The sequence below is a fragment of the Miniopterus schreibersii genome (assembly GCF_964146895.1).
Source record: "Miniopterus schreibersii genome assembly, chromosome: 12".
Classification (NCBI taxonomy): domain Eukaryota; kingdom Metazoa; phylum Chordata; class Mammalia; order Chiroptera; family Miniopteridae; genus Miniopterus; species Miniopterus schreibersii.
Genome location: NC_138112.1, coordinates 68,566,637 through 68,592,038, shown reverse-complemented (window position 1 = coordinate 68,592,038; position 25,402 = coordinate 68,566,637). Strand labels below are relative to the sequence as shown.

The window sequence follows — 25,402 nt, the reverse complement described above, 5'->3', positions numbered from 1 at the left end:
CAAGGGCAGGGCCTACAGAAGGCAACAGCCCCCACCCCCAGATTCTGGTGGCCTCCCTGATCCCTGTCCGCTCACAGTACACCCCACACTGGTCAGGCCTTACCGCCATCTTCTCCCCTCCACAGCTCACCTAGTCTCCTCTTCCAGCGAGCCCTCCTGGACTGAACCAGCACTGCCTCTATTGATGAAGCTCTTTCTGCCAGTCAGATGGTCCCAAGGTGCCAGGGGCCCTTCCTGGGATGTGGGTGCTCCTGGGGAGGGTTCAACAGTCTGAAAAAATGGTGGGGCTGGGGCATGCCTAGAGCCAGGTTGGAAGGGTGCCTAGAGCCAAAGTTTCTACTCAAGAGTTTATGGTCTGAATGAGATTAACCAGCACCCAGAGATCAAATGCAAAAGTTCTGGGTGTAAGCCAAGCCTTTGTCTGCCTAGGCCTTTCCAGGTATGCTCCCTCTGCACAGACTGCTCCTTCCCTTGCTCTTCAGACTACTGGCTCTTTCTCTGCTTGCAGACTGATGCATCATAACACCTCCTTCAAGACGCCTTCCCTGTCCTAGCCAGTTTGGCTCAGTGGTGAGCGCTGGCCTGTGGACTGAAGGGTCCCAGGCTTGATTCTAGCCAAGGGGCACATACCTCAGTTGCAACCTCGATCCCTGGCCCTGGTTGGGGCTTGTGTGGGAGGCAAGCAATCCATGTGTCTCTCTCACATGGATGTTTCTCTTTTTCTCTCTCTCCCTCCCACTCTCTCTGAAAAGCAATGGAAAAAATATCCTCAGTGAGGATTAAAAAAAAAAGAGGCCTTCCCTGACTACCTTCTAAATTAAATTAAGGTCCCCTATATCAGTGTTCCCTCAGCCCCTGCCTACCACCCTCACAGTTGTGACTGTCATGAGGCCTGAGCCATAGCAAATCAGCAATTCAGAATCAAGATCAAGGAGACAGACATGAACCAGAAGTGTTTATTGCAGAAATCTGGCCAAGGCTTCAACTGGGTGGCCCCAATTGAGGCTGGACTGGGGCCCTCTGCCCCTGGTTGGGCAGGTGTAACAGGAAAGAGTAGAAGGAGTATGCCTGGGCCCAGGGTCTCAGAGCTGTGAGAGGATGTTGGGGGCCAGGCTGCAGGTGAGGCCTGTGCCATCTGGTTCCACATTCAGGGACTTCACTATACCATCATCTATCACCATAGAGAACCTGCCAGAAAAAGGGTACGGTGGGTCACAACAGCTGGACCTGGAGGCTGGGAATAGAGAGGGAGGGTGCAGGGGAACCCCATGGAGGATCCTCCCACTTTTACCTCTTGAGCCTTCGATTCCCAAAGAGGGACACCAATGAATCATCCAGTAACAAATCTGTCTCCTAAGTCAAGAGAGAGGCAGAGAAAAGGGTCAGGAAACCCAAGAACAGACCAAGCTCCCCAGCTGCTCCCCACATTGGTCATGTCCCTCCAAATCCCTGCTTCCAAGGCCTAGCAGAGAGACTACCCTGTAGGGTGGGGGTTGGGGGTTGCACTCACCTGCCCAAAGGCCCCAGTGGGGTCAGCCAGGAGCCGGACCTAAAGATAAAATAAAGGTCACAAGAAAAATCTTTTGCCTGGCCCCTGATCCCCTCAGGACCCACACCTCACCTTGTTTCCTGCGTTGTGGGCTCGTCCCCACTCTTCAGTCACAAAGACATCGTTAACACTCAGACATGCCACCACCTGGGCTCCTTTGGACTTTAGAGCTTCAGCCTGCTCCACAAACCCTGGTAGGTGGGTCTGGGGAGGGAAAACGAAGACTCAGCAAAGGGACAATTGCCTCTGCTCCTCCACCTATCCTTTATCTCCTGGATTTCATTTCCCTGCTTCAACACCTTTCATCAGACCATGAGAATTGTGTAAGCCACAGTTCCTTCTTGCCTTGGCCACTAGGGAGCTCAGATCCATACTTAAGATTTCTGTGGTCAAGACCATGAACTTCCGGAACATAGGCATAATTATGTCTTATTTACCCAATACCTTCCATAGTGCCTGTCACCCAGCAGGGTCAATAAGAGGTGTTAGATTTCATGGCAATACCCTTTCTCCTACATTCCTGGTACCACTGCCTTTTCACAGACTCTATTTGCTTGATGAACACTCTGGAATGCTTTTTAACTGCCATATCATCCACATCCTGTTGTTGCAAGCTGCCTGGGGACAACATGGAGGACTGTGAACAGTGCAAAGATGTTCCCAAGATCCCAACTGCTGAGCCCCAGAAGGGCAGGGCCTCACCTTGGAACAACCAGGAGTAAAGGCCCCAGGGACTCCAAACAGCACCCCCTTCTTGCCCTTGAACAGCTCTGCCAGGTTCACCTTGTTCCCAGGCTGCCCTTCAAACACCACCACAGATGGGATGGCATCTCCCACCTAGAGGGAAGGGCACCAAGTTAAGGGTCAGAGAGTGGGGGACAAGTAGGGAAGCCAAGGGAAGGGCGGCAAACCAAGAGCCAAGGGGACAGGGCCCAGGAGCCAGGGCTGGTGAAGCCAGGGTTGACATGAGGCAGGAAGCCCAACCCTGTCAGAGTTTCCAGAGGTCCCTCCCTGCGGCCCTTCCCTCTCCCCGCAATGCCTAGTTACCCCACATCCTCCAGGTTTCAAGTTGGCCCTATTCCTCTTTGAGGGCCTGTTGGTGGCAACAGAAAAAGGGAGAGGCTTTGGAGGTGTTGCAAGGCGTTGAGGAAACAAGCTGCCTGATGCACAGGAAAGAAGTGCTGTAACTGGGCAGGAGGAGGAGGGTCAGGGGGCTGTATTTGGGGGGAGGGAGGACCTCAAAAATAGAGGGAGAGGATCCTGTGCCCCACCCCCAAGATGAGAAAAGGGGAGGACAGCAGAAGGTGGGAAAGGTTTTCCTTGGGGAGAGGGGGGTGCAGGTCCCTACATCCCAAAGGTACTGAATAAAAAAAGGAATCTGTCGAAGAGGAAGGACCAGTCTACCTGGGGCGTTGAGGGCTTCATGGGCAGGAGGGCGGCAAAGGGAGGGAAAGTTGGGGGGTTGGGAGCAGTTTGAGGCACAGGGAGGTCTCGGAAGAGTCTGGGGGAGGGGCGGGGGGGTAGTTCTAAGGAGCCAGGGACGGTTCAGCCCACCGGCGGGAATTGGCTGTGGCTGGAGTGGAATCGGGGAGACACGGCAGGGGCTCTAAGCGACAACACGTTTCAGAAGATGGGGTGAGAGTGAGGCCCAACAACCTGACAAAAGCGTGCTAGAGGGTACAGCGGGGGCTATGTGTGAGGGTTGAAAGGGGGGACCCTGGGGCAAAGGAGGTCCGGAAGGTGGGGGAGGCCTTGGTAGTCAATCGCCTGAAAATGGTGGAGACCCCAGCAGAGGGTGACGCAGAGTGTGGAAGACAAGGCCCGGCGGCCTCGGGGACCATCTCAGGAGACGGTGCACGAAGCCCTTAACACTGGCGACAGTGGTGGGGCAGCCACGGGGTTTGGTGAGGAGGAGAGCGGGACAGACGACGGGAGGGCGTCTAGGGCGGCGGCGAGAGGTCCAGGGCAGGAAGAGAGGGAGGCAGGAGGGGCTGGGGCGGGGGGCGGCTGCCTCGAGCGCGACGGAGGGCCTGGGAGAGATGGACGAGGCGGGGAGAGGGGTCAGGCCTGGCCGGACTGGGCCAGCGGTCACCTTGATCGGGGCCATAGCGGCTGCGGCGCTTCTGAAACCGCGGGCTCCGCTCCGCGTCCACTCTAGGCCGTCTTCCCGGCACCCTCTGCTCCCCGCCGCTGCTGCACAACGGACGGCAACGGCCCGGGCGAGTCCTGAGCCCCACAGGCGGCCCAGCTTGCACATCCCGGTGAAGCCGCACACCGGGTCCCGAGGCCACAATCGCCCCGCCCCCGGGCGGCCTCGGGAGGTGGGGCCTGAATCGCGGTGCCGCAGAAACCCTGCAAGAGGCGGGCCGCCTCCAAAGGGCAGGCCCGGGCCGCGCGTCGGGGGCGGAGCTGGCACGACAGGCTTATTTGCATTAGGGGCAGGACAAATGGGCCGAACCAACTCCTATTTGCCTACAAGGTTGGAGCGCTGCTCTGGGCCTAACTAACGGATTGGGGCACTTTCCGTTCCTTAACCGAAGCGAGGGTCAGGAGACGACGGTTTCAGGCGCCTACGTAGGAGTAAAACACGTTTATTTTGCATTCAACGAAGGCCCCTGCATACGATTTGCACTGTATATGATTTGTAGCGAGTGGAGGTTTAGCTCAGCGAAAACCACCGGGCTGCACTGTAGCAACCTCCTGCCGGTAGGCTTCAAGTAGCAACGCCTGACGCTGCGAGGCCTTTGCAGTACCTCCGCTCCCGCGAGCGCCGGAAGTCCCAGCAACTTCGCCGCTTCCGCTCCTCCCCGCCGTGCGATTGGATAGAGAGCGGGGCGGCTCCGGAAGTGACGCAGCGGAGTGTCTGCTTCCTTCCGGTTCAGGCAGGCAAGAGTGTTGAGGCGACATGAAGCTGCTAACTCACAATTTGCTGAGCTCGCATGTCCGAGGGGTGGGACCCCGTGGATTCCCCCTGCGCCTCGAGGTACCACATGGGGGACGCTCTGGCGCCCTTCTCCCAGGAGGGACTGGGGAACTAGGCTCCGACGCCTGCCTAACTAAACCCCTCCGCCCCGCAGGCCACCGAGGTCCGCGTCATCCCCGTGGAGTTCAACCCGGATTTCGTGGCGCGTATGATACCCAAAGTGGAGTGGCCGGCGCTTCTGGAGGCGGCCGATCACGTGAGGACCCTCCCCTTGCCTGTGCACACCCTTTGAGGGTTGGTCTCACCACAGCCCTTTGCACCTGGCCAGGGTCGGGGTATGCCCAGAGATAACTTAGGCCTCTTGCCCACAGTTGCGTCTGGACGAGGTGCCCAAAGGGCCAGTTCAGGGGTATGAGCAAGATGAGACATTTCTGAGGAAGATGCACCACGTGCTGCTCGAGGTGAGAACTGGCCTATCAGTTGCTTCCTAGCTACACAGCCATACCAGGAGGCTGCCAGTGTTCAGCTCTGTTACCCACTCCTCTGCAGGTGGAGGTGGTGGAGGGAACCCTGCAGTGCCCAGAGTCTGGACGTATGTTCCCCATCACCCGTGGGATCCCCAACATGCTGCTGAATGATGAAGAAACTGAGACTTAATCGTGCCAGACATCAGTTTTTCATACTGTGATCGTATTTTTGTTTATATTCTGTTGGTTTTGTCACATGTTTTCCCAGCTCTTGACCCAGTGACACGCCACACAGTGTTCTTGAGCTCGATATATTTTTTTTCTCATTAAAGGTTCAAAACCAAAAGCGGTTTCTCTTTGCAACAAATATACATTAAAATAGAGTCTCTGTACAGCCAAGGGCTCTGGGCCCTGGCTTGCCCCATGTCCCTGTGCCTCCCTGGCCAAACCCAAAAATAAATATAGTGTTATTGCTCTGCAGGGCATAGAGGCAGTGCTCTCCCTACCCCCTGAGGAGGCTAGGTGGGAGCTGATGGGGGACCTTGGCCACCCCAGGGGTCCAGGGGCTGGAGCCTGCTTGGAGTTATTGCTTCAAGGGGGGGGGGGGGGGGCAGAATGCCCAATGCAAATGATGAGAGGAGCCAAGGGGGCAGGGGCCTTTGCTCTCCAAATTTCCCTCTGCTCTGGAGAGGGGGTTGGATTAAGCAGCAGCAAAAGCATCACCCACTGGGAGACTGTGGCCTCCACTCCCTCCCCTCCCTGAGATCAGGCTTCTGCCCCCCCTCCCCCACACATCCCCTGCAGCCCCCTATGGCTTCTGCAGCATCCCCTACACTCTGGGGGCACGTTATGGCTTGCAAGGGGCAGCACTGTGCCCAGAGCCTGGGCACATACGTTCCCAGCTTCTAACACCCCCAAGGAAGGGGGAGAGGAGGGTGTAGGGCCTGCTCCCAGGGGCTGATGGTATTGCCTTGGCCCTTCCAGCAGGCTGTGGCACTGCCCAGACCCCAGCTCTGCCCCCTTGGGGCTGACCCCATGCTGGGCGGGTCCTGCCAGCACCCCCACCCGTGCCCACCCCTTGCCTCAGTCCATCATGGCCTCGAGCATCTCCAAGAACAACTTGTGCATGGGCACCTTGCCCTCCAGCTTCACCCCATAGAAATGGGCCAGCACTTTGCCCGCTGTCTGGCGAAGGAGTGGTAGTGTGAGCAGCAGCCTGCCTGCCCGCCGCCTCTCAGCACCCCCTCCGGGGCCTGCCCGGCCTGCTTCATACTCTAGCAGGGCCTCATGGAGAGCTTCTCGCAGCTGCTCCACAGCCTCAGCATCTTCAATGTGCACAGAGTCTGCAAGAAGGGAGGAGACAGCTGTTAACGTGGGCGATCTCCAGGAAGGAGAGAACCCACATCTGCTTGGCACTGAGGGATGGGGCCTACACAGGAGCCAGACACAGATTTGTTGATTGGCTGACAGAGGCAACACTGCTCCTGCCCGTGATCCAGAGCCCACCCTTTCTCAACTGTGGCCCCCCTTCTTGTCCTCCCCCCACGTTCCCTCCCACTAAATCATTCACCTTTCCAGTAAGTATGGCACTAGGGCTTAAAGTTGTATGTGCAGTTCCTGGGCCTGCCCTTGCCTTGCCTTTGCGTACGTGCAGTTCCTGGGCCCCTGCCTTTGTGGCTTTCAGCAAGTAACTGTTCTGATGGTACTGTGCCACCATCAGTTATAGAGGGCCTTCTGGAGACTTGCCAGGACCTACCCAGACTCACCTGAGTTGGCAAGGGCCAGGGCCTTCAGCAGGACATACTCCTCCCGTTCCAGCCGCAGGGCCTGCAATCGCCGTACCAGCTGCAGCAGGGCAGCCCCAAGTTCCCCCAGACCAGCTGCTCGTGCCCCCTCTTCATCCAGGACCAGGTCCTCAGCGAAGGCCAGCTCATCCTGCAGTGGCAGTGAGCGCTGGGCCACACCCAACACCAGTACCTCCATCCACACGCTCTGCAGTACTGACATCTGGTCTGACAGCGACAGTGATGAGAAGCCTGGAGGACAGTGGGGAGCACACCTGGCTGAGCAGGTGCACCAGAGCTGGGCATGGCCTGGCCTACCCACAGGAGCCCGCATCACCTGGCCCTTTACCTGGGATGCTCTTGGCCCAGCTGATGGTGACCACAATCTCTCGGTCAAAGAGGTCACAGAGGGTAGCTACGGCTGGGAGGTGTCCATCAGGGCCCGCTGGGTCGGGCATGGCATACAGCTTCTCAGGCTCTACCACCAGCAGGTGGGACACCAGTGCATTCACTGGGGCTGCAGTGACAGTTGGAAGAGGCACTCGAAATCACCACCTTGCTGGCCCTTTGTGGTCAAACATCTTCCCAGAGTCAGTCCCCCCATGGCCTTCCTCAATGGCCACCGGGTAGCAGGCTCAGACACCTTTCTCCAGGAAGGGCTCTCCCTATCTCCTAGGGGAAGTCAGTCTGTTTGTGAACAGGTTCTGAGTGTTAGAAAACCTTTCCCTGTTCCCAGCTGTACTACTCAGGGACTGACAGAAAAAGGTATTTTCAAAAATGCTTTTTGGGGAAAATGGATGTGAATAGATAAAGGGAAGTTTGGGGTTCCAGTGCCCAAAATAACCTATCCTCAGTGAATGACGCCAGATAAGCCTCTCATGTCCTAGCCCAATCTAGACCTTAGAGCTCCAAGGACCCAGAGCACTCTCACCTGTCTTCCGAGGGCCTCCAGCTACTGCCAGGGGTCCAGCAGGGAAGGGGCCTGGGAAGGGCAGTGGATCCACCTCTGGTCGCCGCTTGTACTTCTGTCGCCCACCCCGGACACGGTCCAGACGTACCCCTTGAATTGTAGGACAGGGCTGTGTCCTTGGGGCTGGGGGTGGCTTGCTCTACAGAGCCCCCCTGCCCAATCCATTCCACCAGAACTTCTCAGGCTTTGCCCTCTCCAGCCCCATGCACCCAGCTCCCCCAGCCCTCGCCAAGGCCCTTGCCCAGGACTCACCTTCTTTGAGCATGCCCACCCGCAGGCACTTGGTGAAGCGACAGGCCTGGCAGGCCTTGCGTCTCCGCTTGGTGATCTCACACTCATTGGAAGCCGGACAGCTGTACTCGATGCTCCCTGCCAGGAAGAGGCAGGGCTCCAGTGGCGGCCTCCCAGGGCCTGGAGGAGGCCCAGCAGACAGGAGAGCCCTGACTCGCCCCCGGCAAGCACAGGTCTGGGGAAAGCAGGAGTGCCGTGAGTGGGGCAGGGAAGCCCGGGGCAGTGAGAGGAATGGCTGCTGGGCTGGGGGCCCCTGTCTGGGCAAAAGAAGGGCTGGGACCAGGGGAGTCAGACTACATCTGCCCCAGGCCTCTTGTCAAGCCACATCTCTGGGCTCTACTGCCCTCACCTGCTCTCTTCAAGGGTTAAAATGGCCTCTCCATTGCTACCTCCAATGGTCAATTCTCATCTTTATCTTACAAGGCCTAAAGGAGCATCTAATACCATTGATCCTATCCCACTCCTAGAAACACTGAAACACTTTTCTTTGCTTTTAGGACACACTCCTGGTTTTCCTCCCATCTCACTGGCCACTTTGTGGTTTCTGTGCACCTCCCTGTGCTCCTTCCATTGAAGCACCCCAGGGCTGCCCTCAGACCTGTCTCACTCCCATGGCAATTGTACCTAAGCCATGGGCTTTCAGATTTATGTCTCTTGCCTAGACCTGCCTAAACTCTAGATTCATATCCCACTGCCTCCTCGATATCTTGCATGTCTGACTAGAAGGCCACACAAATCTAACCTGTCCTAAATGGAGCCCCTGATCTACCTCTCCAAAACCAACTTTATTGGTCCAGTTGCTCAAGCAGACATCTAGGAGACATCTTTGATTCTGTCTCACACCCCAAATCCAACCCATCAACTGGTCCTGGTGGCCTTTACTTCCTAACATGGCCTCCTGCTCTGCCCTTGCCTGTTTGTTAGTCTCCACACTGCAGCCAGAGGCATCCTATAAAACCTAAGTTAGATCCTGTCCCTCCCCTGCTCAAAACCCGCCAGTGATTTCCCTTCTCAGAGTAAAAGCCCAGTGAACCCTGCAGCCTGAGGCCTGCACCCCTGCTCCTCCTCACCCCTTGTGACACCCTCCTTGCACTCTGCTCTGGCTCCAAGCCCCTAACTCAGGGCCCACAGCTCCCTTCCCTCCTTCAGATCTCTGCCTGTTGTCACCTCATGGAGGCCTTCCCTGGCCACCCTGTGAAGGGTGATGAGAATGCCACAAGCCCCCTGTGGACATCTTCAGCACTTGCCCCTGCTTAATAGTTTCTCATCAGCTCTCAGCACCATCTAATATGCTATATATATATATATATATATATATATATATATATGTTTATCTTCTTTATTATCTGTCTCTTGACTTTAGTGTCAGCTCCACAAGGGCCAGAACTGTCTCCAATGCTTGGAACAGGCCCAGCACATAGTGGGCACTCATAGCTGGTGCATGGCAGCCCTCCCAGCCTTGCAGGGCTACTTCAAGGACTGAATGACATAACCAGCCATATGCCCTTAGCGTGTTTCTCCTACACCCTACCCAGGCTTCCACACTCAGCTCAAGACACCCCCTCAGGGAAGTCCTCCAGAGCCCTAGACCCAGCTAGGTTCCTTGGTACACATCCTGATCCTCACCCTCCAGCACTTATACAGCTGTACTATAACAATTGTGTGCAATTCATTGTTTTCTCTCTCCTCTCAGCTAGCATGTAAACCATTTAAGGACCTGCAGTCCTGCCTTAGTTTCCATGCCTGGAACAGTAGCCAGGGCAGCAGAGCACAGCTTTGTGAAGGCTCTGGAAGCTGCCTGGGGACTATCTGTGTGACCTTGAACAAGTCCCATATCTAAGCCCTCAAATACTGTTTTCTCATCTGTAAAACTGGGGTAATAAAAACAGTACTCCTTATAAAGGTGAGTTGTGAGAATTCAAGGGGGTAATTGAGGTAACACATTCAGCATGGTTCATAATACCTAAATATTCAATAAGTGATTACTGTTTATGGCTAGTGCTCAATAAACATTTGTCAACTGAGTCAGCAGAGAAGGAAGGGTTGCAGGGTAGGCAGGAGACAACTGGATCTGAACCTGTTGGCTCACTGGGCTTCAGAGACAGAAGGGAGCACAGAGGTTTTAGACCAGTGGGTCTTGGCAATGGCAAAGTCAAAACTCGCTGGAATGTCACAATCATTTGAGGCACCTGTCCAAAGTTCAGTTATTAGTAATAAGCAGAGGCAGCAATCTGGCATTTAAGAGCTCGACTCTGGACCTGAGTTGAACCAAGTTCAAATCCTAGTTCTGCCATTTTCTACCTTTGGGACTTGGACAAATTTTTAAAAACCTCTCTGGGCCTCAGCTATAACATTGCTGACACCTTATAGGTTGCTGTGGGGGTACCTGAGATCATGAATGTAAGCACTCAAGAAATGTTCTCAAAAATTATACATGTTATAGCCCCAAAGTAACCAGAGGTTTACATAAAAATGCAAGTAACAGGCACATCCCAAGTACTGCTTGTTACATCACCACCTTGCTCACTCATATTTAATATGCTTTCCTGAGTGAGAAAAATTCCCTGAGTACTATTAGCAGGATGCCTAATAGTCTTTTTAAAGTTAGGTGCTAAAATAGGATGTAGCCCCTCTCAGCTATGAAACCTGCCCTGTACTAGTGCTGTTTGGGGGAAATCAACATAAAGGAAGGGGGGGGAGGGTTTTCTATGCTTGTGAGAGGCCAATAGCTGCCAGAAGCAAGAACAAAGTTTAGGAGCAGGCAGAGGCTGTCTCAAGTTTTTCAGAGCCACTGTGGAAAGTGCTGGGCCTGTCATACCCAGAAACTTAGGAGACATCCTGGGTCCTCTCTCACATCCCACATCCAGCCCATCAACACATCCTGGTGGCTCTATTTAACTTTTAAGGGAAAGAGCATTCCTTGAAAGTAAGAGGGCCTGGGAATACCAGGCTGCCAACCCCAAGTGCTACCACGGCAGTCTGGGGGTCTAGTGCCACTCAGCAGTGCACCAATTGGGTTAGTGCCAGGCCCAGAAGGCAAAGGGCACAGAAGTGGGGGTGGGGGCTCACCCTGGATGGTCCTCTTGAAGAAGGCTTTGCAGGCCTCACAGGATGCCACACCATAGTGGTAGCCGGAGGCCACGTCCCCACAGACCAGGCAGAGGCGTTTAGGCAGGGAGCTGAGCACCAGCTTCCCACCACCCTGCTCACCAGGCCCAGCCCCCTCCCCATCCTCCTCTTCCTTGTGGCCTGGGAGGTGGCGAGTAGGAGCTGGGCCAGGGGCCAGGGCTACAGGGGGCTCAGTCTCAGTCTCGGAGGAACCCTTTGGGCTGTCTGGGCTGGCTGGCTCTGCCTTGATGTAGAGAGGCTCAATGCCCACCACCTGGCTGGACATGGCGCTGGTCACCTGTGGGGAGAAACCCATCAGGACACAGGGAGGTGCTGGGATGGGGGATGGAGAGACACCCTGCCACCCTGGTTGCCCAACCCCAGGCCTGGGGCCAGGCTTCCAGTATCAGCAAGGGGGAAGGAGGAGGTACAGAGTCCAAGGAAGGGCTGCCCATGAAAGGGGCCCCCCAGTTGTTGCCCTGGGAAGAGTCTCCAGAGCCTCCAGGGCCAGTAACTGGCAGCAAGTCTCCCACTTAGAAGCCCCTTACTCTCACCCAGACCAGGGAGCAAGGTAACCTTGGCCCCATGTGACCTTCAACCCCATCTGGAATCCTCAACTAGAAATGGTATATCTCTCAGTTTTCTCCAGACAGGGACCTCGGTGATTTCCCTCTCATTTGGGTATCCTCCATTGGAGAGTGCAAACACACACACAAACCCAGGAGCAGTTGATGTGCTCACACACATGTGTTCACACCCTCACACACTCCAACTCGCCTGGGTTCTCAGGTGTCCTCACATGCTCACTCTCACAGTTGGCCTGTCCCAAGCCCAGTTCTCATTCATGCTCATTCACTCCTCCCGAAGTGCATACCCCATGAGCAAAGTCACGCTCAAGACTCATAATCACACACTCATACTCTTACACTCTCACCATGCCCCACACTAACAGGCATAGACCCTTGTAGAAACATATTCAGAGCTTTCACACCTGACGCACTGCCCCCTACACCAGCAGGCCCACTCTAAGGCTCCACCTCCTTGCACAACCCCCCACACCCCACCCGCCAGCACCTTCACTCTTACACTCGGCTGCCGCAGAATCCTCCACCTCCGGGGTGCCCCGCCCCCCCCAACCCGCGCACACCTACGGGAAGTTGCCTAAAGTTGCAGTGCTCCCTTCCCCCTCCGCCCGCGGGGGACCTCTATCAGGTTATCAGGAAGTAAATGGGGAGTGCCAAGGAGGAGGAAGTTCTCCCCTGCCGGTACGATGACCTTTGACCTAGAGAGGAGAGTGGCCCAAGGCCCCTGCGAGCGCCCCCACGTGGTCTTAAAAGCCCCTTCCCCGGCAGGGAACCCTCCCCATCTTCCACCACGGCCCGCCCCTGGGACTTCGGCGAGCTCCAGGTGCAGGACTGAACCCTGCCCTAGGACTGGATCCGAGGCCCAAGCCCGGCCCTGGCTAGGGTTTGCAGCGGGAGCCAACGCCGGCCCCTGCCCCGGGCCGGCACACTAAGACCTGCACGCCGGATCCCGCCCGGACCCTAACCTCGTCTGGTTGGCCACCGGGTCCCGACCGTGACCCGGGCCGGTCCCGACCCTAACCCGAGCGGGTCCCAGAGCCGGACCCCGCCTGGAGCCCGCCCCCCGCCCGCCTCCCGGCCGCGTTCGCACATGGCCCCCGCCCCCTCCCGCCCACCTCCCCAGCCGCGCTCCCCTCCGCCCCCGGACCTGGGGCTCCGGCAGGGCGGGCGGGCAGGCATGGGGGCCGAGCGGCCCGGAGCGCCGGGGTAAGCCGGGGGCCGCTGGCGGCCCCTCCTCCGCCGCCTCCTCGGGCCGCGCCGCCCCGCCGCGCCGCGTCCCCTCACTCGGCGGCGGCGCCGGCGGCTTGTAGGACACAAAAGGACATCGCGGCCGCTTCCTACTCCGCTTCCTCCAGCTGACAGCGGGGGCGGGGCCGGCCGTGCGCATGCAAAGCAGGGGGCGGGGCCCGGCGCCCTATGCTAATCAGACAAGTGGAGCGGGCTGCGCCTGAGTGCCCGGCCAAGTAGAGAAGGAGCAGGCGAAGCAGCGGGCGGGCCTTCACGAGGGTCCCGCCCCGCCGCCGCGAACCACAGCGGCACTGGCATAGGCGGCCGCCGAAGGGGGCGTGATTAGAGGAGACGCGAAGAGGCTCGGGGAGGGGGTGGGGCCGGGAACGCTTTTACGTAACGAAGGAGGCGGGACGCGCTGTGCGCAGGAGGAGTGGGCGAGTCGCTCGGGGAGACCACAGACATGTAAATGAGAGGGCCTGACTAGCGGAGAGGCTGATAATCTGCATATGCATGAGGGGCGGAGCCTATCATGCCCTAGCTGGAGGGCAAGCGCTGCCACTTTCCGTTTTTCCCTTTCCCCCAAGATAACACCTTCTGGGATCTTGGACCGCAGACCCAATATCCCCACAAAGCTGCGGAACCCGGGATGGGAGAAGCAGACCTACAACATGCAAGAAGTCCTGGATTTCGAGTCCCGGGAAGACGGAGCTGATATGGCCCCAACGGAGAACGCTCAAGGTCACTGCGGTGACCGAGTGAAGGTCATGGGGAAAGGCGGGGCCACGTGCGCGTCCGCCTCACGCAAACAGCCACGCACTGACTCACAGACCTTGCACAGACTCTTTTATTTCTCTAAGGTTCAAATTCCACGTGGACAGGGTCGGGCTTGGGGCTTGGGTCTCGGGGCAGGACAGGGACGGGGCTGAAGTTGGGCAGTCACTCGAGCCTGATGCGGTGCTCTCAGTGCACCGAGACGTGTTGCCTCTTGTTCCGGCGCCTCTTGAGACCCTCGATATATCGCTGCAGCTGCTTGGTCAGGAAGTGATCCTTGCCGATCCCTGACCGGTAGCCTGGAGGATAGAGCTCCACTCAGGGCGGTTAGCAGAGGCATTGCCTCCCCAGTAGCAGATGCCACATGTGTGATTTGAGGATCCGCGGGTGACTTGGGTTGACAGGAGCTCTGAGCGTTCGGGTCTGTGTTAGTTTGGGGAACTTCGAATCTCCAAGATACTGGGCCCTGCCCGCCTTGTTTCAGGTCATAGACTGTCCTCCGAATAAATGGGGGATGTGGAGCAGGATAGGATATTAAGGTAGAGGATGCACGAGGGCACAGATTAAAGGAAATGTTGCAGGCCTCATCTAGGGCAGTGGTAGCAGATAGCTTTTTGGACACCTCTTGGACCACTCACCATTAGCCATTAGGTAGCCCCCACCCCTCATATCATAAGCAGGGCAAATCAGTGAAAGTGTACCCAAATAATCCACTGTCCAAAGCTCTTCACATTACCCAGGGAAAGGGCCAAGGCCACACAAAGACTGTCATCCCCATTGGGCAGATAGAGAAACAGCCTTAGAAAAACCATATCGGCTAGAGGGGGGCTGCACTTAAGCTGGAGCCCAGGCCCCTCACATTTACCCCATGATCTCCCCTCACTGGGTCTCCTTTTCCTGTCCCCCCACTTTTTACTTTTTGTGGGGCTCCTATAATATTTGTGAGTGGTAAGGGAATCTGACAAGGCAGACACATCCTGAAATCCCACTCCCAGGGGCTCAAACCCTGCCAAATCCCCCAAGGTCTCATGGGAGTTGGGGGAGGGACTCACTCTGGAGGGCTTTGGTGAGGATTTCCAGAGCTTCACTCTCCATGAGTTCTATCAGGGGCAGCGGCAGCTGAAGAGGCAGCAAGAGGCTCAGATGTCCAAGAGACCCCAGCTCTGCCCCACCGGCTGCCTCCAGCCCAAGACCCCCAACCAATCTACCTGCCCCTCCACCCTACAAACCACCCCATCCCCTTCATTCAGGAACCTCCAACTTGCCCATTTCCCACCCCACTAAAATCCCCAGTCTTCCTAGGTGCCTCCAACCCTGTTCTGCTGCTCCACCCAGTAGGCTCGATGGGGTGTGTGCTTCAAGATACTGGGTGATGATATCGAGGACGATACTTCTGGGAGAAGAGAAAAGAGATTAGTCATCTGCAGACTGCTGGGTCTTTTCTGGAACAGAGATGTATAGGGTGGCATTGGGCAGGGAGAGTGACCTTCAGAGAACAGTTCCAGGTGCCACTTTAGTGGGAAACAGTATGGCACAGTGATTTACAGCCCTAGGCTTTATTGTCTTACCCACCAAGGTTCTAGTTCTGACTGCCCCATTGTGTGAGACTTAGGGCCAGTGACTGAAGCTTTCTGACTCTCAGGTTCTTCCTCTGTAAAATGGGGTAATAAGAATAACCCCGGGCCAGGTAGCTCGGTTGGTTAGAGCATCCTCCCAATACACCAAGGTTGCAGGTTCAATCCCCATTCAGGGCACACAGGGCACATTCAAGAATCAGTGTCAATGTTTCTCTCCCTCTCTCTCATCAATAATTTTTTAAAAAGAGAGAGAAAGAATAACCTCTTATGAAGGTTGTGAAGTTTAAAGGTGATCATACAAGGAAAGCCCAGTGCCTGGGCACACAGTAAACGCTCAATAAGTGGCAGTTATTAGATCAGTTCCAATCATCTGATGAAGGGCTGGGGGAGGGTGAGAAGGGAGAGGAAAGTCCCAAAAAGTGCCCAGCATGAAGTAGGCACTGAAAAATTGTCACCAATGGGTGAATAAATGACAGCCACCTCCTCAACCGGTGAAAAATCACCGACAAGAAATTAACTTCCTTCTCTCAACTATCCTGGTGATTCCATTAAAAGCACAGTCCTAATGACGCGGACTTTGAACAGTTTCCTGCGTGCCTCTCCGGGACCAGGAATGCCCCGCCACAGGACCTTGTATGATGCCTGCCCGGTAGGGGGCGCCCCAAGAATGTCTGGTTGATTTAAAGTGTGAAAGATTAGAGCTGGCCCCCTCCCCCAGAGAATCCTAGAAACTTGGATCCTACAGCTTCCCGGGCGTTTTAGACCAACAGACATTGAGGCCCTGGCCAGCACCCTGCCCTGTGGGCTCTCACAGCCCAGTGAGGTCACACTGACCCATCTTGGTCTTGGGATCCTCAACTCCTTCTGAATCGCTTCTCGGGGAGCTGCCTGCACGCTGCTTCAGCTCCAACGAAGTGTAGTCGTCCAGTTCCCCCTGCTTGATGCTGGCTTTCTTATCTGTGTCACTCCATTCTTCCCAGACCCTGTCAGAGTCAGAGTCAGGACCGGCCTTCTCCTGGTTGTACCAGTGGCCAGTACCGCTGCTTACACTGCTGCTCTCCTGTTCAGAGTCCTCATAAACATGTGTAAGCTGCACGTTCACCTTGGGCTGTGACAGCGTGGCCATGGTCCACAGATTCCGGATGTCACTCTTGGAGCTCGGCTTGACTGAGTCATGATGGCCGGAAGACTTGGCCAATGCCTGTGGACCACATACAACAAGGAAAGCCCAGCACACCTGTCAGAATGGCTATCATCAATAAATCAATAAACAACAAGTGCTGGCGAGGATGTGGAGAGAAGGGAACCCTCATGCACTGTTGGGAATGCAGACTGGTGCAGCCACTGTGGGAAGCATTATGGAGTTACCTCAAAAAATTAAAAAAATGGAGCTGCCATATGACCCAGCAATTCTACTTCTGGGAATATATCCAAATAAACCCAAAGCACTAATCAGAAAGAATATATGCATTCCTATGTTCACTGCAGCGTTATTTACAATAGCCAAGATTTGGAAGCAGCTTGGGTGTCCAACAGTAGATGAGTGGATAAAAAAGCTGTGGTACAGCCTGACCAGGCATGGCTCTGCGGTGGAGCATCAACCTAGGATCCAGGAGATCAGGGTTCAATTCCCAGTCAGGGCACATGCCCGGGTTGCAGGCTCGATCCCCAGTTGGGGGCGTGCAGGAGGCAGCTGATTAATGACTCTCTCATCATTGATAGTTCAACTCTCTCCCTTCCTCTCTCTGAAATCAATAAAGATATATTAAAAAAAAAAAAAGCTGTGGTACATTTACACAATGGAATACTACTCGGCCATAAAAAAGAAGGAAATCTTACCCTTTGCTCCAGCATGGATGGACCTGGAGAGCATTATGCTAAGTGAAATAAGCCAGTCAGAGAAAGGCAAGTATCATATGATTTCACTCATATGTGGAATCTAATAAACAAAATAAACTAACGAACAAAATAGAGACAGATTCAAAGGTAGAGAACAGGCTGACAGCTGTCAGAGGGGAGGGGATGTTGCAAGACTGGGTGAAAAAGGTGAAGGCATTAAGCAAAACAACAAAATTCATAGACACCAGCAACAGTATGGTGATTACCGGAGGGAAAGGGGTTGGAGGAAGGTAGAGGAGGGTATTGGGGGGGGCGGTGATGGAAGGAGACTTAGTAAAAAGTATATAGAGCCCGGCTGGGCGTGGCTCAGGGGCTGAGCATCCACCAGGAGATCACAGTTGGATTCCCGGTCAGGGCACATGCCTGGGTTTCGGGCTCCATCCCCAGCAGGGGGCGCGCAGGAGGCAGCCGGTCAATGACTCTCATCAATGATGTTTCTCTCTCTCCCCCTCTCCCTTCCTCTCTCTGAAATCAATAAAGATATATATATTTTTAAAAGTATATCGATTTCAGGTGTACCGATTATGTATTATAGAATTGTACGCCTGAAACCTATATACTTTTATTAACCAATATCACCTCAATAAATTCAATAAAAAAAGAAAAAAACGAGGAAAGCCCAGGACGGCGGGGAGCTGGGGAGGGCAGGGAGAGCAGGCTGGGGCAGGGACTGAGCACTGAGTGGACCGGGTGAGAGGACAGCCAGGGGCCCAGGTTCAGCGAGTCGGGGCTGGCCGGGTGGGGGGCTCAGGGGGAGTTCTTACTTTGAAAGGCTTTTCCTCCATGGTTCTGCCCCAACGGACCCAGTCGCCTCAGGCCTCGCGCGAGGAAGAGGGGGTCGCGCTCCAGGAAGGGGGAGGGGCAGGGTCCCGCCCCGAATGGCGCTGCAGCCCTCCACGCTCGATAGGGTTATTTCTCCGGGTCCCCTCGCCCCTGGTAGCTGTGCGGGCGTCGGAGACGCACAGCCCATCTGGGAGATTCCTCCGCCGGACCCTGCTCCGCGGCCCCCAAGCGGAGGCGCGGGCGGGTCACAGCCAAGGGGGCCGTGCCCCGCCCCAACCGACGCGGGTGCAGTGTCACCGGAGGCCTGGCGTGCCAGGAAGCGGCCGGCCCCCAGCCCCCCCCCACGCCCACTCGTGTCCTCGGAGCGCGCACGCCCGCAGCGGTACAGACTTTTTCGTTTATTGATGCAGGCTTTGAGGCACAGTCGTGAGGTGGTGTGAGGGACGGGCCCCGCCGGGACAGCGAGGCAGGAGGCCGGGGGGTCTGGAGATGGGTGGCGTGAGGAGAGGGCCAGGGGCCGGGGTGGCAGGCAAGCAGCCTGGCCTGCTCCCCAGGCCCCAGTCGGGTGGAAAAGGGGCTCTTTGGTCAAACAAGCAAAGCATGCAGGGGAGAGAGCAAGAACGGAGGCCTCTGAGAGGCGGGGGCCGCGGCCCCCTACACGGGCACGGCTTTGTCCCGGGGGCGCCCGGGAGCCCGGGGCCGCGCCGGCTTCCGGGCGGGGTTGGGGGCGCGGCGGCGACCCCGTGGCGCGCGCGGCGGCGCGCAGCCGCGCTCGCTCTGCGTGTCGGAGGACTCGTCGATGAAGGCCAGGTTCTCGCTGGGGTAATCCAGCGCGGACGCCGTGGGCGGGGAGGGGGGCTCGGCCTTCTCGGCGCGCGCGGGCGCCGGGGGCCCGCCGGCGGGCTGCGAGGCGCACGGCGCTGCGGGCAGCAGGGGCTGCTCCTTCTCCGGCGGCGGTGGCGCCGCGGGCCCGCCTCGCTGGGTCACGCGCGCCGTCACTGTGCCGGTCCAGCTGGCGGCCTGTGCCGTGAAGCCGCCCATCTGCGCGGGGAGGAAAAGCAGCCCTCGACCCGACCCGGGGGTCCGCGAGCGCCTCAGCCACCCCGGAGCCTGCCCTCGCCAATCGGGCATTGTTCCTCTTTCCCCTGGTCCTCCTGCCCAACCCGCCCGAGGAGGCCAGGCTCATCAGCCGCGCCATCTCCCTTCCATCACACGGAAGGGCCCTCTTCTCCTCGAGCTTTTCTAGAAAACCCGTTTTATTTCAGCCCCCCCTCCCCGTGTCCCCAGAGACCTTTGGGCTCCTCGGTGGGGATCCACGAGTGGGGTGACAAAATACAGGTCGTCCAATTAAATTTGAATTTCAAACAAATTAAATTTTAGTATAAGTATAGCCCAAGCACTATGTGGGATATACTTATACTAAAATATTAGTTGCTACTTATCTGAAATTCACAGTTAACTGGGCTTCCTGCATTTTATTTGGTAAATCTGGCAACCCTATCCATAAGAACAGAGATGGAGTCTCCCGCAAATCTGAATTTATCCCCTTGTACCTGGCTGGTGCATATTGGGGTTCATTCAGTCCCTGCCTGGAGGACCCACACTCTGGAAGGGAGGCGGGCTGGCCAAGCAACTGGTAGGGTACAGCGCGTCCGTGTCACGGTGGCACAGGCCTGGCGCCGGCCCAGGGGGGCCTACCTCTGCCCGAGTGCGGCGGGACACTACTCGCAGCCAGTTCCCGATGGTGGTGAGCACTGAAGCAAAGTAGGCCAGGCCGAACAGGATCCAGAACCATACCAACGGCTGATAGGCTGCAAAGGTCTGGTTGGGGTTGGCACCTGGGACACCGGTGGAGGGTAGAAAGAAGTTGTTGTGGAACAAGCCACTGTTTCCCTGCCCCTCTTCCCAGTTCATTGAAGAATCTGCTCTCCCCAGGGCAATGGCTATGTGCCAGAGTGTGTGAATGCATGCAAGATAAGCATGCATGACTCGAAGGTGTGCAGGATAAGAGCATGGGAATGGGAGTGCTCACGTGCAAGAATGTATGTATAAGAGGTGCACCTTAATTTATATGTGAACATGCATGGAGGCACAGGCATGCAAGAATGCAAGAATGCATGAGGTGTTGCATCTGTGCACAAATGTGAGGGAGGGTGCATTCCATGAGCGGATATAGGGGTTGGAGCCATCTTGTTTGAGTGCACAAACGCCACATGGAATTTGGAGGGAGAAGTAAAAGTGCAGAGCCCCTGGGTAGGAATAAAGTGGGTAGGAAAATACAGCACAAGAAAGGTGGCCTCACCGGCCACATAGTCCCCGAAGCCCACCGTGGTGAGGGTCACTACGACGAAGTAGATGGCTTCGAGCTTGCTCCAGCCCTCCACATAGCAGAACACAAATGTGGGGGTGAGAACAAAGAGCAGGCAGCCGAACAGCAGGAAGAGCACTGCCGACAAAATCCGCACCAGCTCCTTGGGCACATGCCACTTCTGCAGGAGGGCAATAGGTAGGACCCAGGGGTCGCCAAAACCTCCACTCTCACACCCCATACCCCTTCCTTCAGGAGCCCGCGGGGAGGCTCCTGCAATCTCAGGCGGAGCTCATGTGCCAGGAGGGGATGTAGGAAAGGTATCCTGAGCCCAACACAAGTGCATGGAGCAGCTTACCAGGAAGATGGCTTCGATGTGACCGATGCCACGGCGCAGGGAGGAGCCCAGCCGGTCCCCGACCCCTGCCAGCAGGATCCCGAACAGCGGGATCCCCACCAGTGCATAAAAGATGCAGAAGAGGCGTCCAGCATTTGTGCGTAGGGCTGCATTGCCATAGCCTGAGCAGAGGGACCGAGCAGGAGGTCTAGGGGCTTCCCCTATCTCCCCCTGCACCTTCCCCCAAGAGAGTGGCCAGCCACTCTTTGCCCCCCTCCACATGCCCAGTCCCCTCCCCCACCGATGGTGGTGATGATAGTGCCTGAGAAAAAGAAGGCGCTGCCCAGGTCCCAGGCTGAGTAGTTGCTGTGACTGGTTGAGTTGATGTCAGGGTTTGCACCCCCTCCCAGGGCATCAGCCACCTCCTGCAGGACAAGGCGCAGAAGGAGGAGCCTTAGTCCTTCCCTTCTGTCCTGGCCAACCCCCTGGCCCTCCAGTCTCCAGAGTGCTTCCCTTCCTACCCCTCCCCCCCAGCTCTCCCCTTCCCTCAGGTCTCCCTGAAGGCAGTCCCTTTGAACAGACATTGTAAATTGGGTGACCCAATTTTGTTTGACCTCCACATTGTTTTAGAAACATTTATCTGCCCCCTAATTTCACACAACAGATTTCCAATTTTACGGTGGTCGAGAGCACAGACTCTGGGACCAGACTGTCTGGTTTCAAATCTTGGTGCTATGTGAACTTGGGCAGGTTAAGTCTTTGTGCCTCTGTTTCTGCATCTACCATGCGGAGATGGTGATAACAGCACCTACCATATCGATTTGAGGTGAAGAGTTAAAGCACTCACAGCAAAGTAAGCACTGTGTGTTTGTTAAATTAGTATCCACATAGTGACCACGCCTAGTGATTTCCAGATTTCCACAGACCCCACCACTCCCATTGCCCTGTGGAAACTGAATTTGAGTCCCTTGCCTTGGAAAATGTGATGAAAGTTAGGGACCCTCCCTCCAAGCAAGTTCATATATCAAAATTTTCATCCAACTTTTGTGTGGATACACAAACCCCTGCCCACTCTGCTGAAGTCCTGTGCTGCACAGTAGGTGCTCAGTAAATACGCTTAAATTAATGAAATGGCCATGTGTCTGCCCCTCTAGTCAGCCTGCGGGTCCCTCAGGGCAGGGTCTGTGTTTTGAGAGTGCCTGCCCTAAGTGATGCAGATCAGAGCACAATGAGGAGGGGGTGCAATTGGGCCCTTCCCCAAGGAGCAGAGAGCCGAGACACACAGGCAGGGAGTGTGAAGATCATAAACCACATCTCTCTCTTACTGCAGGTCCCTCCTCAGTAGCAAGACCCTTCCCAAATTAATTGTCCTAGGCTAGGACCCCAAATCCTCCATAGCTCCCTCTGTCTGCAGAACGGAGTCCCAAATCCCCAGCCCAGGGTTTAAGCCCCTTGTCAATCTGGTTCCAACCTCTCCTTCCCCAGTCTTCTCTTCTGAGTCTCCCATTTAGAAACCCAAGTTAAGGTGACCTTAGCCCCAGATTTCTGAGAGGATCTCATTTCCTATAATACTAATTTTTAAATAAAGCCAAGAAGTGAAATGTATGGTTTAAAGTGATTTAATTTTTATTTTGCCACACCTTTCTTGTAAATTCACTACTTAAGGGGGGAAAAAATCCTTTGTCATCCTGTGTGTTCTAATTTTTGTCTCAAATGACTAGGCATCTGCTAAGTCTGAGTTCTATAGCCATTTATTCATTTCTTCCTTCATTCCGGCTTCCGCGCCTTTGCCCATGCTGCTCCCCTGCCTGTAGTCCCTTACAACCCAATCACACATCTCTAAGTCCCACCCATCTCCCTGCCTCATTTCAATTACCAGCTCTTCTCAAAGGCCCCTGGCACCTCCCTCTTGCACCCGAGCACCTAGCCCAGGGTCCAGCATACAACAAGCGGTTAACAAAGAAGGAAATAAGGAAAGCTGCTTTTCCGCTCCCCAGGACAATGCTATGGTGATCTGTCCATGGATCTGTCCCCTCTCCCAGATGTGACATCCTCTAGAGCACAGCCTGCATCTGTCCCACCCCAGTGTCAACCTCCCTGCTCACCCTATGGTGTATAGCACAGCACCTCGTTCGCAGTAGGTGCATAATCGCCGTATGACTAATTGTGGAAGGGAAAGAGAGCAGCAGTTGCCCACCCTCCCAGTTTCTGCCCTTCCTTCTTTCTATTCAGGAAAGAAGTAACTCCATTGTGAAGATAAAATAGGTCAGATTCCCTCCCTCCCTCTGCCCTGTGGTCTGGTCAGACACACTCTCCTGCCCAGGCCTCTCTGGGCCTCTCTCGGTATTCTAGAAGTGTCAGAGACAAGGTCAGGCTGCCTTGTGCCCTGGCCCCACCCCATCTTCATCTCTGCTCTGGGTCCTGCCACACTGGGAATCAGCTGGAACACAGAGGCCTCCATGCTGGTGGCTCCTCCCTCCAAAAGAACAGACAGGGAAAGAGGGGTAATCTTTACTAAAGTAGTAAACATTTATTAAAGTTAAATCTTAGGTTTTTAATATGATAGTGACTCAGAAATCAGAGAAAGCCATAGAGGTGTGGCCGGACAGTATCCCAGAAGACAAGCCCAGCACTTTCTTTAGTCACTGGACCAAAGCCGACCCAGTCCCTGACTTGCCCTCCTTCTAGCTTCTACACCATAAGCATGAGTCCTGGGGCAAAGGGGTGCTTAACCTCACATTCATGATGGCATGGACAGGCTTAGGAGATCCTGGGGTAAAGGGGTGTTCACAGCTTCTCTATGGCATATGTGACTCCAAGGAAGTATAGGAACCACTGCAGGGTTGCCAGATTTAACAAATAAAAATATTGCATGGCACATAGTTATATTTAAAAACTATTCATTGTTTAGCTGAAATTCACATTTAACTGGATGTCCTGGGTTTTATCTGGTAACCCTAAACCAGTGAGTCAGACCTGTGAAAATGTAACATATCTTGTGTGCTACAGCCCTTTATTCATTTCTTCCTTCCTTCATTCCTTCAGCCACCCTCCACACTGAAGGAGACCTTCCAGGAGCACAGTCTAATGCCTGGTACAGCAAGGAAAACAAATGCCCCATGGACACCATATTGAAAGCAGAGAGACTTGATCCCAGACTCTGCCTCGCAACCCCAGTTGCACCCAGCTCTCAGGGGTGCCAGTCTGGAAGCAGCACCCCAGCACAGGGCCCCACTGGCATGCAGCTAGTGCTAGGGGGTCATGGGTGAGTGCTGAAGGGGCTCTCGCCCACCCACGCACCTTGATGAAGAGCCCCAGATCCTGGTCGCTCACACATGGGTGGGCCCTCAGGAACTGCTCTCGGACCGCCCCCAGCTGCCTCTGGGCCTGCTGCTCATGGGGCTGCTCCAGGGCCTGGAACACCAGGGCACCGGACACCAAGTAGAGCAGGACCAGCGCCAGCAGTGCCAGTAGTGTGGTGCTGCGCATGGCGTGCCCAGGGGCCCGACCAATTCCACTGCCCGCTTGGGGAGGCTGGGCAGGAGGCTCCTGGAGGGCTGCGGTCACTGCGGGGAGAACCAGGAACGCTTGGATCAATAACCTGGCCTGACACCCCTATACCCTCTTCCAAGCCCTACACACCCAGGGGTCCTTGGAGCCTCCAGCCCTACTGCCCACAGGTGACCTCTCCTCACATCCCTCTGGCTGGACACTTGGTACCAGAACACACCCAGTCATTCCCCCACTTCGGTCCTCCCCCCACTTCGGTCCTCCCCCTTACCTCCACTGCCCGGCCCTCAGCCCCTGTCCGGGGACTCCGGGGTGTGAGAAGAGAAGAGGGCACCGGGAAGGGAAAGGAGGGAGAGTGGAAGAGAGAGAGACTGAGCCTGCTGAAGAAGAGGCAGGGAGAACAGGGAAAAGCCGGGGGCAGCCCGCGAGTGGGGAACCCGCCTCCCAGGAGGGGGCTGAGCGGCGAGGAGGCGCTAGAAGGAAAAAAGGAACAGCGGGAGGAAAGGCCGGACGCACAGGGCGGGGACGGGGACAGCTGGTCCCGGTGCATCCGCCGCTGCCGCAGCATCTTCGTGACTTCTCCCTCTCCTCCCGCCTCTGCCGGCAATGCTTCTAGCCCCGATGGACTGGGTGGGGAGCCTCCAGGGTCCCCCAGAGCCCGCCGGGCTTTCTAGGAACCCAGGGATGGGTCCCATCCCTGCGCAGATGCGGGGGAGGGGGAGAGGGAAGGGAGGATGCCGGGTGCCGGGAAGGAGCAGGGCCAGGGCCGGGGCATCACACGGGACCATGCAGCATCCCCCAGGGCAGCTGTCGGCCCCCAGGACAGTGGGAGGCGGCGCCCACGCGCGCACAAGCAGCACAAAGCCCCACGCGCCCACGCTCCGCCCTGCAGCTCCAGCCACCCGGCTGCTCAGGCTGCACGCACACGCTCCGCCTGCACGCTCCCCAGGCTCACGGGCACACCTGGACCCCAGGGGCTGCAGCACCCAGAGGGCCACTCATACGTGTGCCCATACCCGCGGATGCACACTCAGACCACGGGGCAACGGCGCAGTGCCCGCCGCCGGCACACCGCACGCCCCCCTGCTGCTCCCACCGCCTCCCGCGTCTTCACGCCGACGCCTCGGAGCATGACGGGCGGCTGGACGCGTGGCCGGCTTCACGATTCCCGGAGGCGTCCACGCGTGGAAGGGAGGTGGAACCCCACCCAGACGGTCGGTAGTCCCTCGGTGCCCTGCCCGGGAGTACGGCCCGCACTCCCTCCCGTGCCCCTCCACCCCGCACTCACTGTTGGCCCCTCTGCTGCTGAGA

General features: G+C 56.4%; 5 protein-coding genes across 10 annotated transcripts; 1 reads left to right on the top strand and 4 right to left on the bottom strand.

The window, feature by feature from the left end:
* Positions 1–942: 942 nt before the first annotated feature.
* PRDX5 (peroxiredoxin 5) lies at positions 943–4,013 on the bottom strand. The gene is made up of 6 exons (XM_081153578.1): positions 3,642–4,013; positions 2,252–2,386; positions 1,622–1,753; positions 1,511–1,549; positions 1,292–1,353; positions 943–1,188 (listed from the first exon to the last, which is right to left on the bottom strand). The coding sequence occupies exons 1-6, from the start codon at positions 3,804–3,806 to the stop codon at positions 1,083–1,085; spliced, it is 639 nt and encodes a 212-aa protein (XP_081009704.1). The 5' UTR covers positions 3,807–4,013; the 3' UTR covers positions 943–1,082.
* A 349-nt stretch (positions 4,014–4,362) lies between these two features.
* Positions 4,363–5,565, top strand: TRMT112 (tRNA methyltransferase activator subunit 11-2). Its single transcript, XM_081153584.1, has 4 exons — positions 4,363–4,532; positions 4,627–4,728; positions 4,844–4,933; positions 5,022–5,565. The coding sequence occupies exons 1-4, from the start codon at positions 4,455–4,457 to the stop codon at positions 5,127–5,129; spliced, it is 378 nt and encodes a 125-aa protein (XP_081009710.1). The 5' UTR covers positions 4,363–4,454; the 3' UTR covers positions 5,130–5,565.
* A 338-nt stretch (positions 5,566–5,903) lies between these two features.
* Positions 5,904–13,033, bottom strand: ESRRA (estrogen related receptor alpha). Of its 3 annotated transcripts, none has more exons than XM_081153494.1 (7): positions 12,824–13,033; positions 11,054–11,390; positions 7,946–8,159; positions 7,655–7,783; positions 7,073–7,240; positions 6,706–6,975; positions 5,904–6,282 (listed from the first exon to the last, which is right to left on the bottom strand). In XM_081153494.1, the coding sequence occupies exons 2-7, from the start codon at positions 11,213–11,215 to the stop codon at positions 6,023–6,025; spliced, it is 1,203 nt and encodes a 400-aa protein (XP_081009620.1). In that variant the 5' UTR covers positions 11,216–11,390; positions 12,824–13,033; the 3' UTR covers positions 5,904–6,022. The 3 variants fall into 3 exon arrangements, with proteins under 3 accessions (XP_081009620.1, XP_081009618.1, XP_081009619.1); XM_081153492.1 differs by having other exon boundaries at positions 7,946–8,062; XM_081153493.1 differs by lacking the exon at positions 7,073–7,240 and having other exon boundaries at positions 7,946–8,062; positions 12,824–12,898.
* A 699-nt stretch (positions 13,034–13,732) lies between these two features.
* CATSPERZ (catsper channel auxiliary subunit zeta) lies at positions 13,733–18,205 on the bottom strand. 3 transcript variants are annotated; one of them, XM_081153566.1, is made up of 5 exons: positions 17,918–18,205; positions 16,089–16,455; positions 14,991–15,067; positions 14,730–14,796; positions 13,733–13,976 (listed from the first exon to the last, which is right to left on the bottom strand). In XM_081153566.1, the coding sequence occupies exons 1-5, from the start codon at positions 17,936–17,938 to the stop codon at positions 13,867–13,869; spliced, it is 642 nt and encodes a 213-aa protein (XP_081009692.1). In that variant the 5' UTR covers positions 17,939–18,205; the 3' UTR covers positions 13,733–13,866. The 3 variants fall into 3 exon arrangements, with proteins under 3 accessions (XP_081009692.1, XP_081009691.1, XP_081009693.1); XM_081153565.1 differs by having other exon boundaries at positions 13,739–13,976; positions 14,991–15,070; XM_081153567.1 differs by lacking the exon at positions 17,918–18,205 and adding an exon at positions 17,094–17,171 and having other exon boundaries at positions 13,782–13,976; positions 14,991–15,070.
* Positions 18,206–18,515: 310 nt separating this feature from the next.
* Positions 18,516–24,085, bottom strand: KCNK4 (potassium two pore domain channel subfamily K member 4; the record flags this gene model as incomplete). 2 transcript variants are annotated; one of them, XM_081153502.1, is made up of 6 exons in its annotated part: positions 18,516–18,977; positions 19,635–19,774; positions 20,239–20,425; positions 20,603–20,763; positions 20,883–21,006; positions 23,882–24,085. In XM_081153502.1, 6 exons carry the CDS (start codon positions 24,068–24,070, stop codon positions 18,591–18,593), a joined length of 1,188 nt encoding a protein of 395 aa, XP_081009628.1. In that variant the 3' UTR covers positions 18,516–18,590. The 2 variants fall into 2 exon arrangements, with proteins under 2 accessions (XP_081009628.1, XP_081009627.1); XM_081153501.1 differs by having other exon boundaries at positions 19,635–19,757; positions 20,222–20,425; positions 23,882–24,070.
* Positions 24,086–25,402: the final 1,317 nt, after the last annotated feature.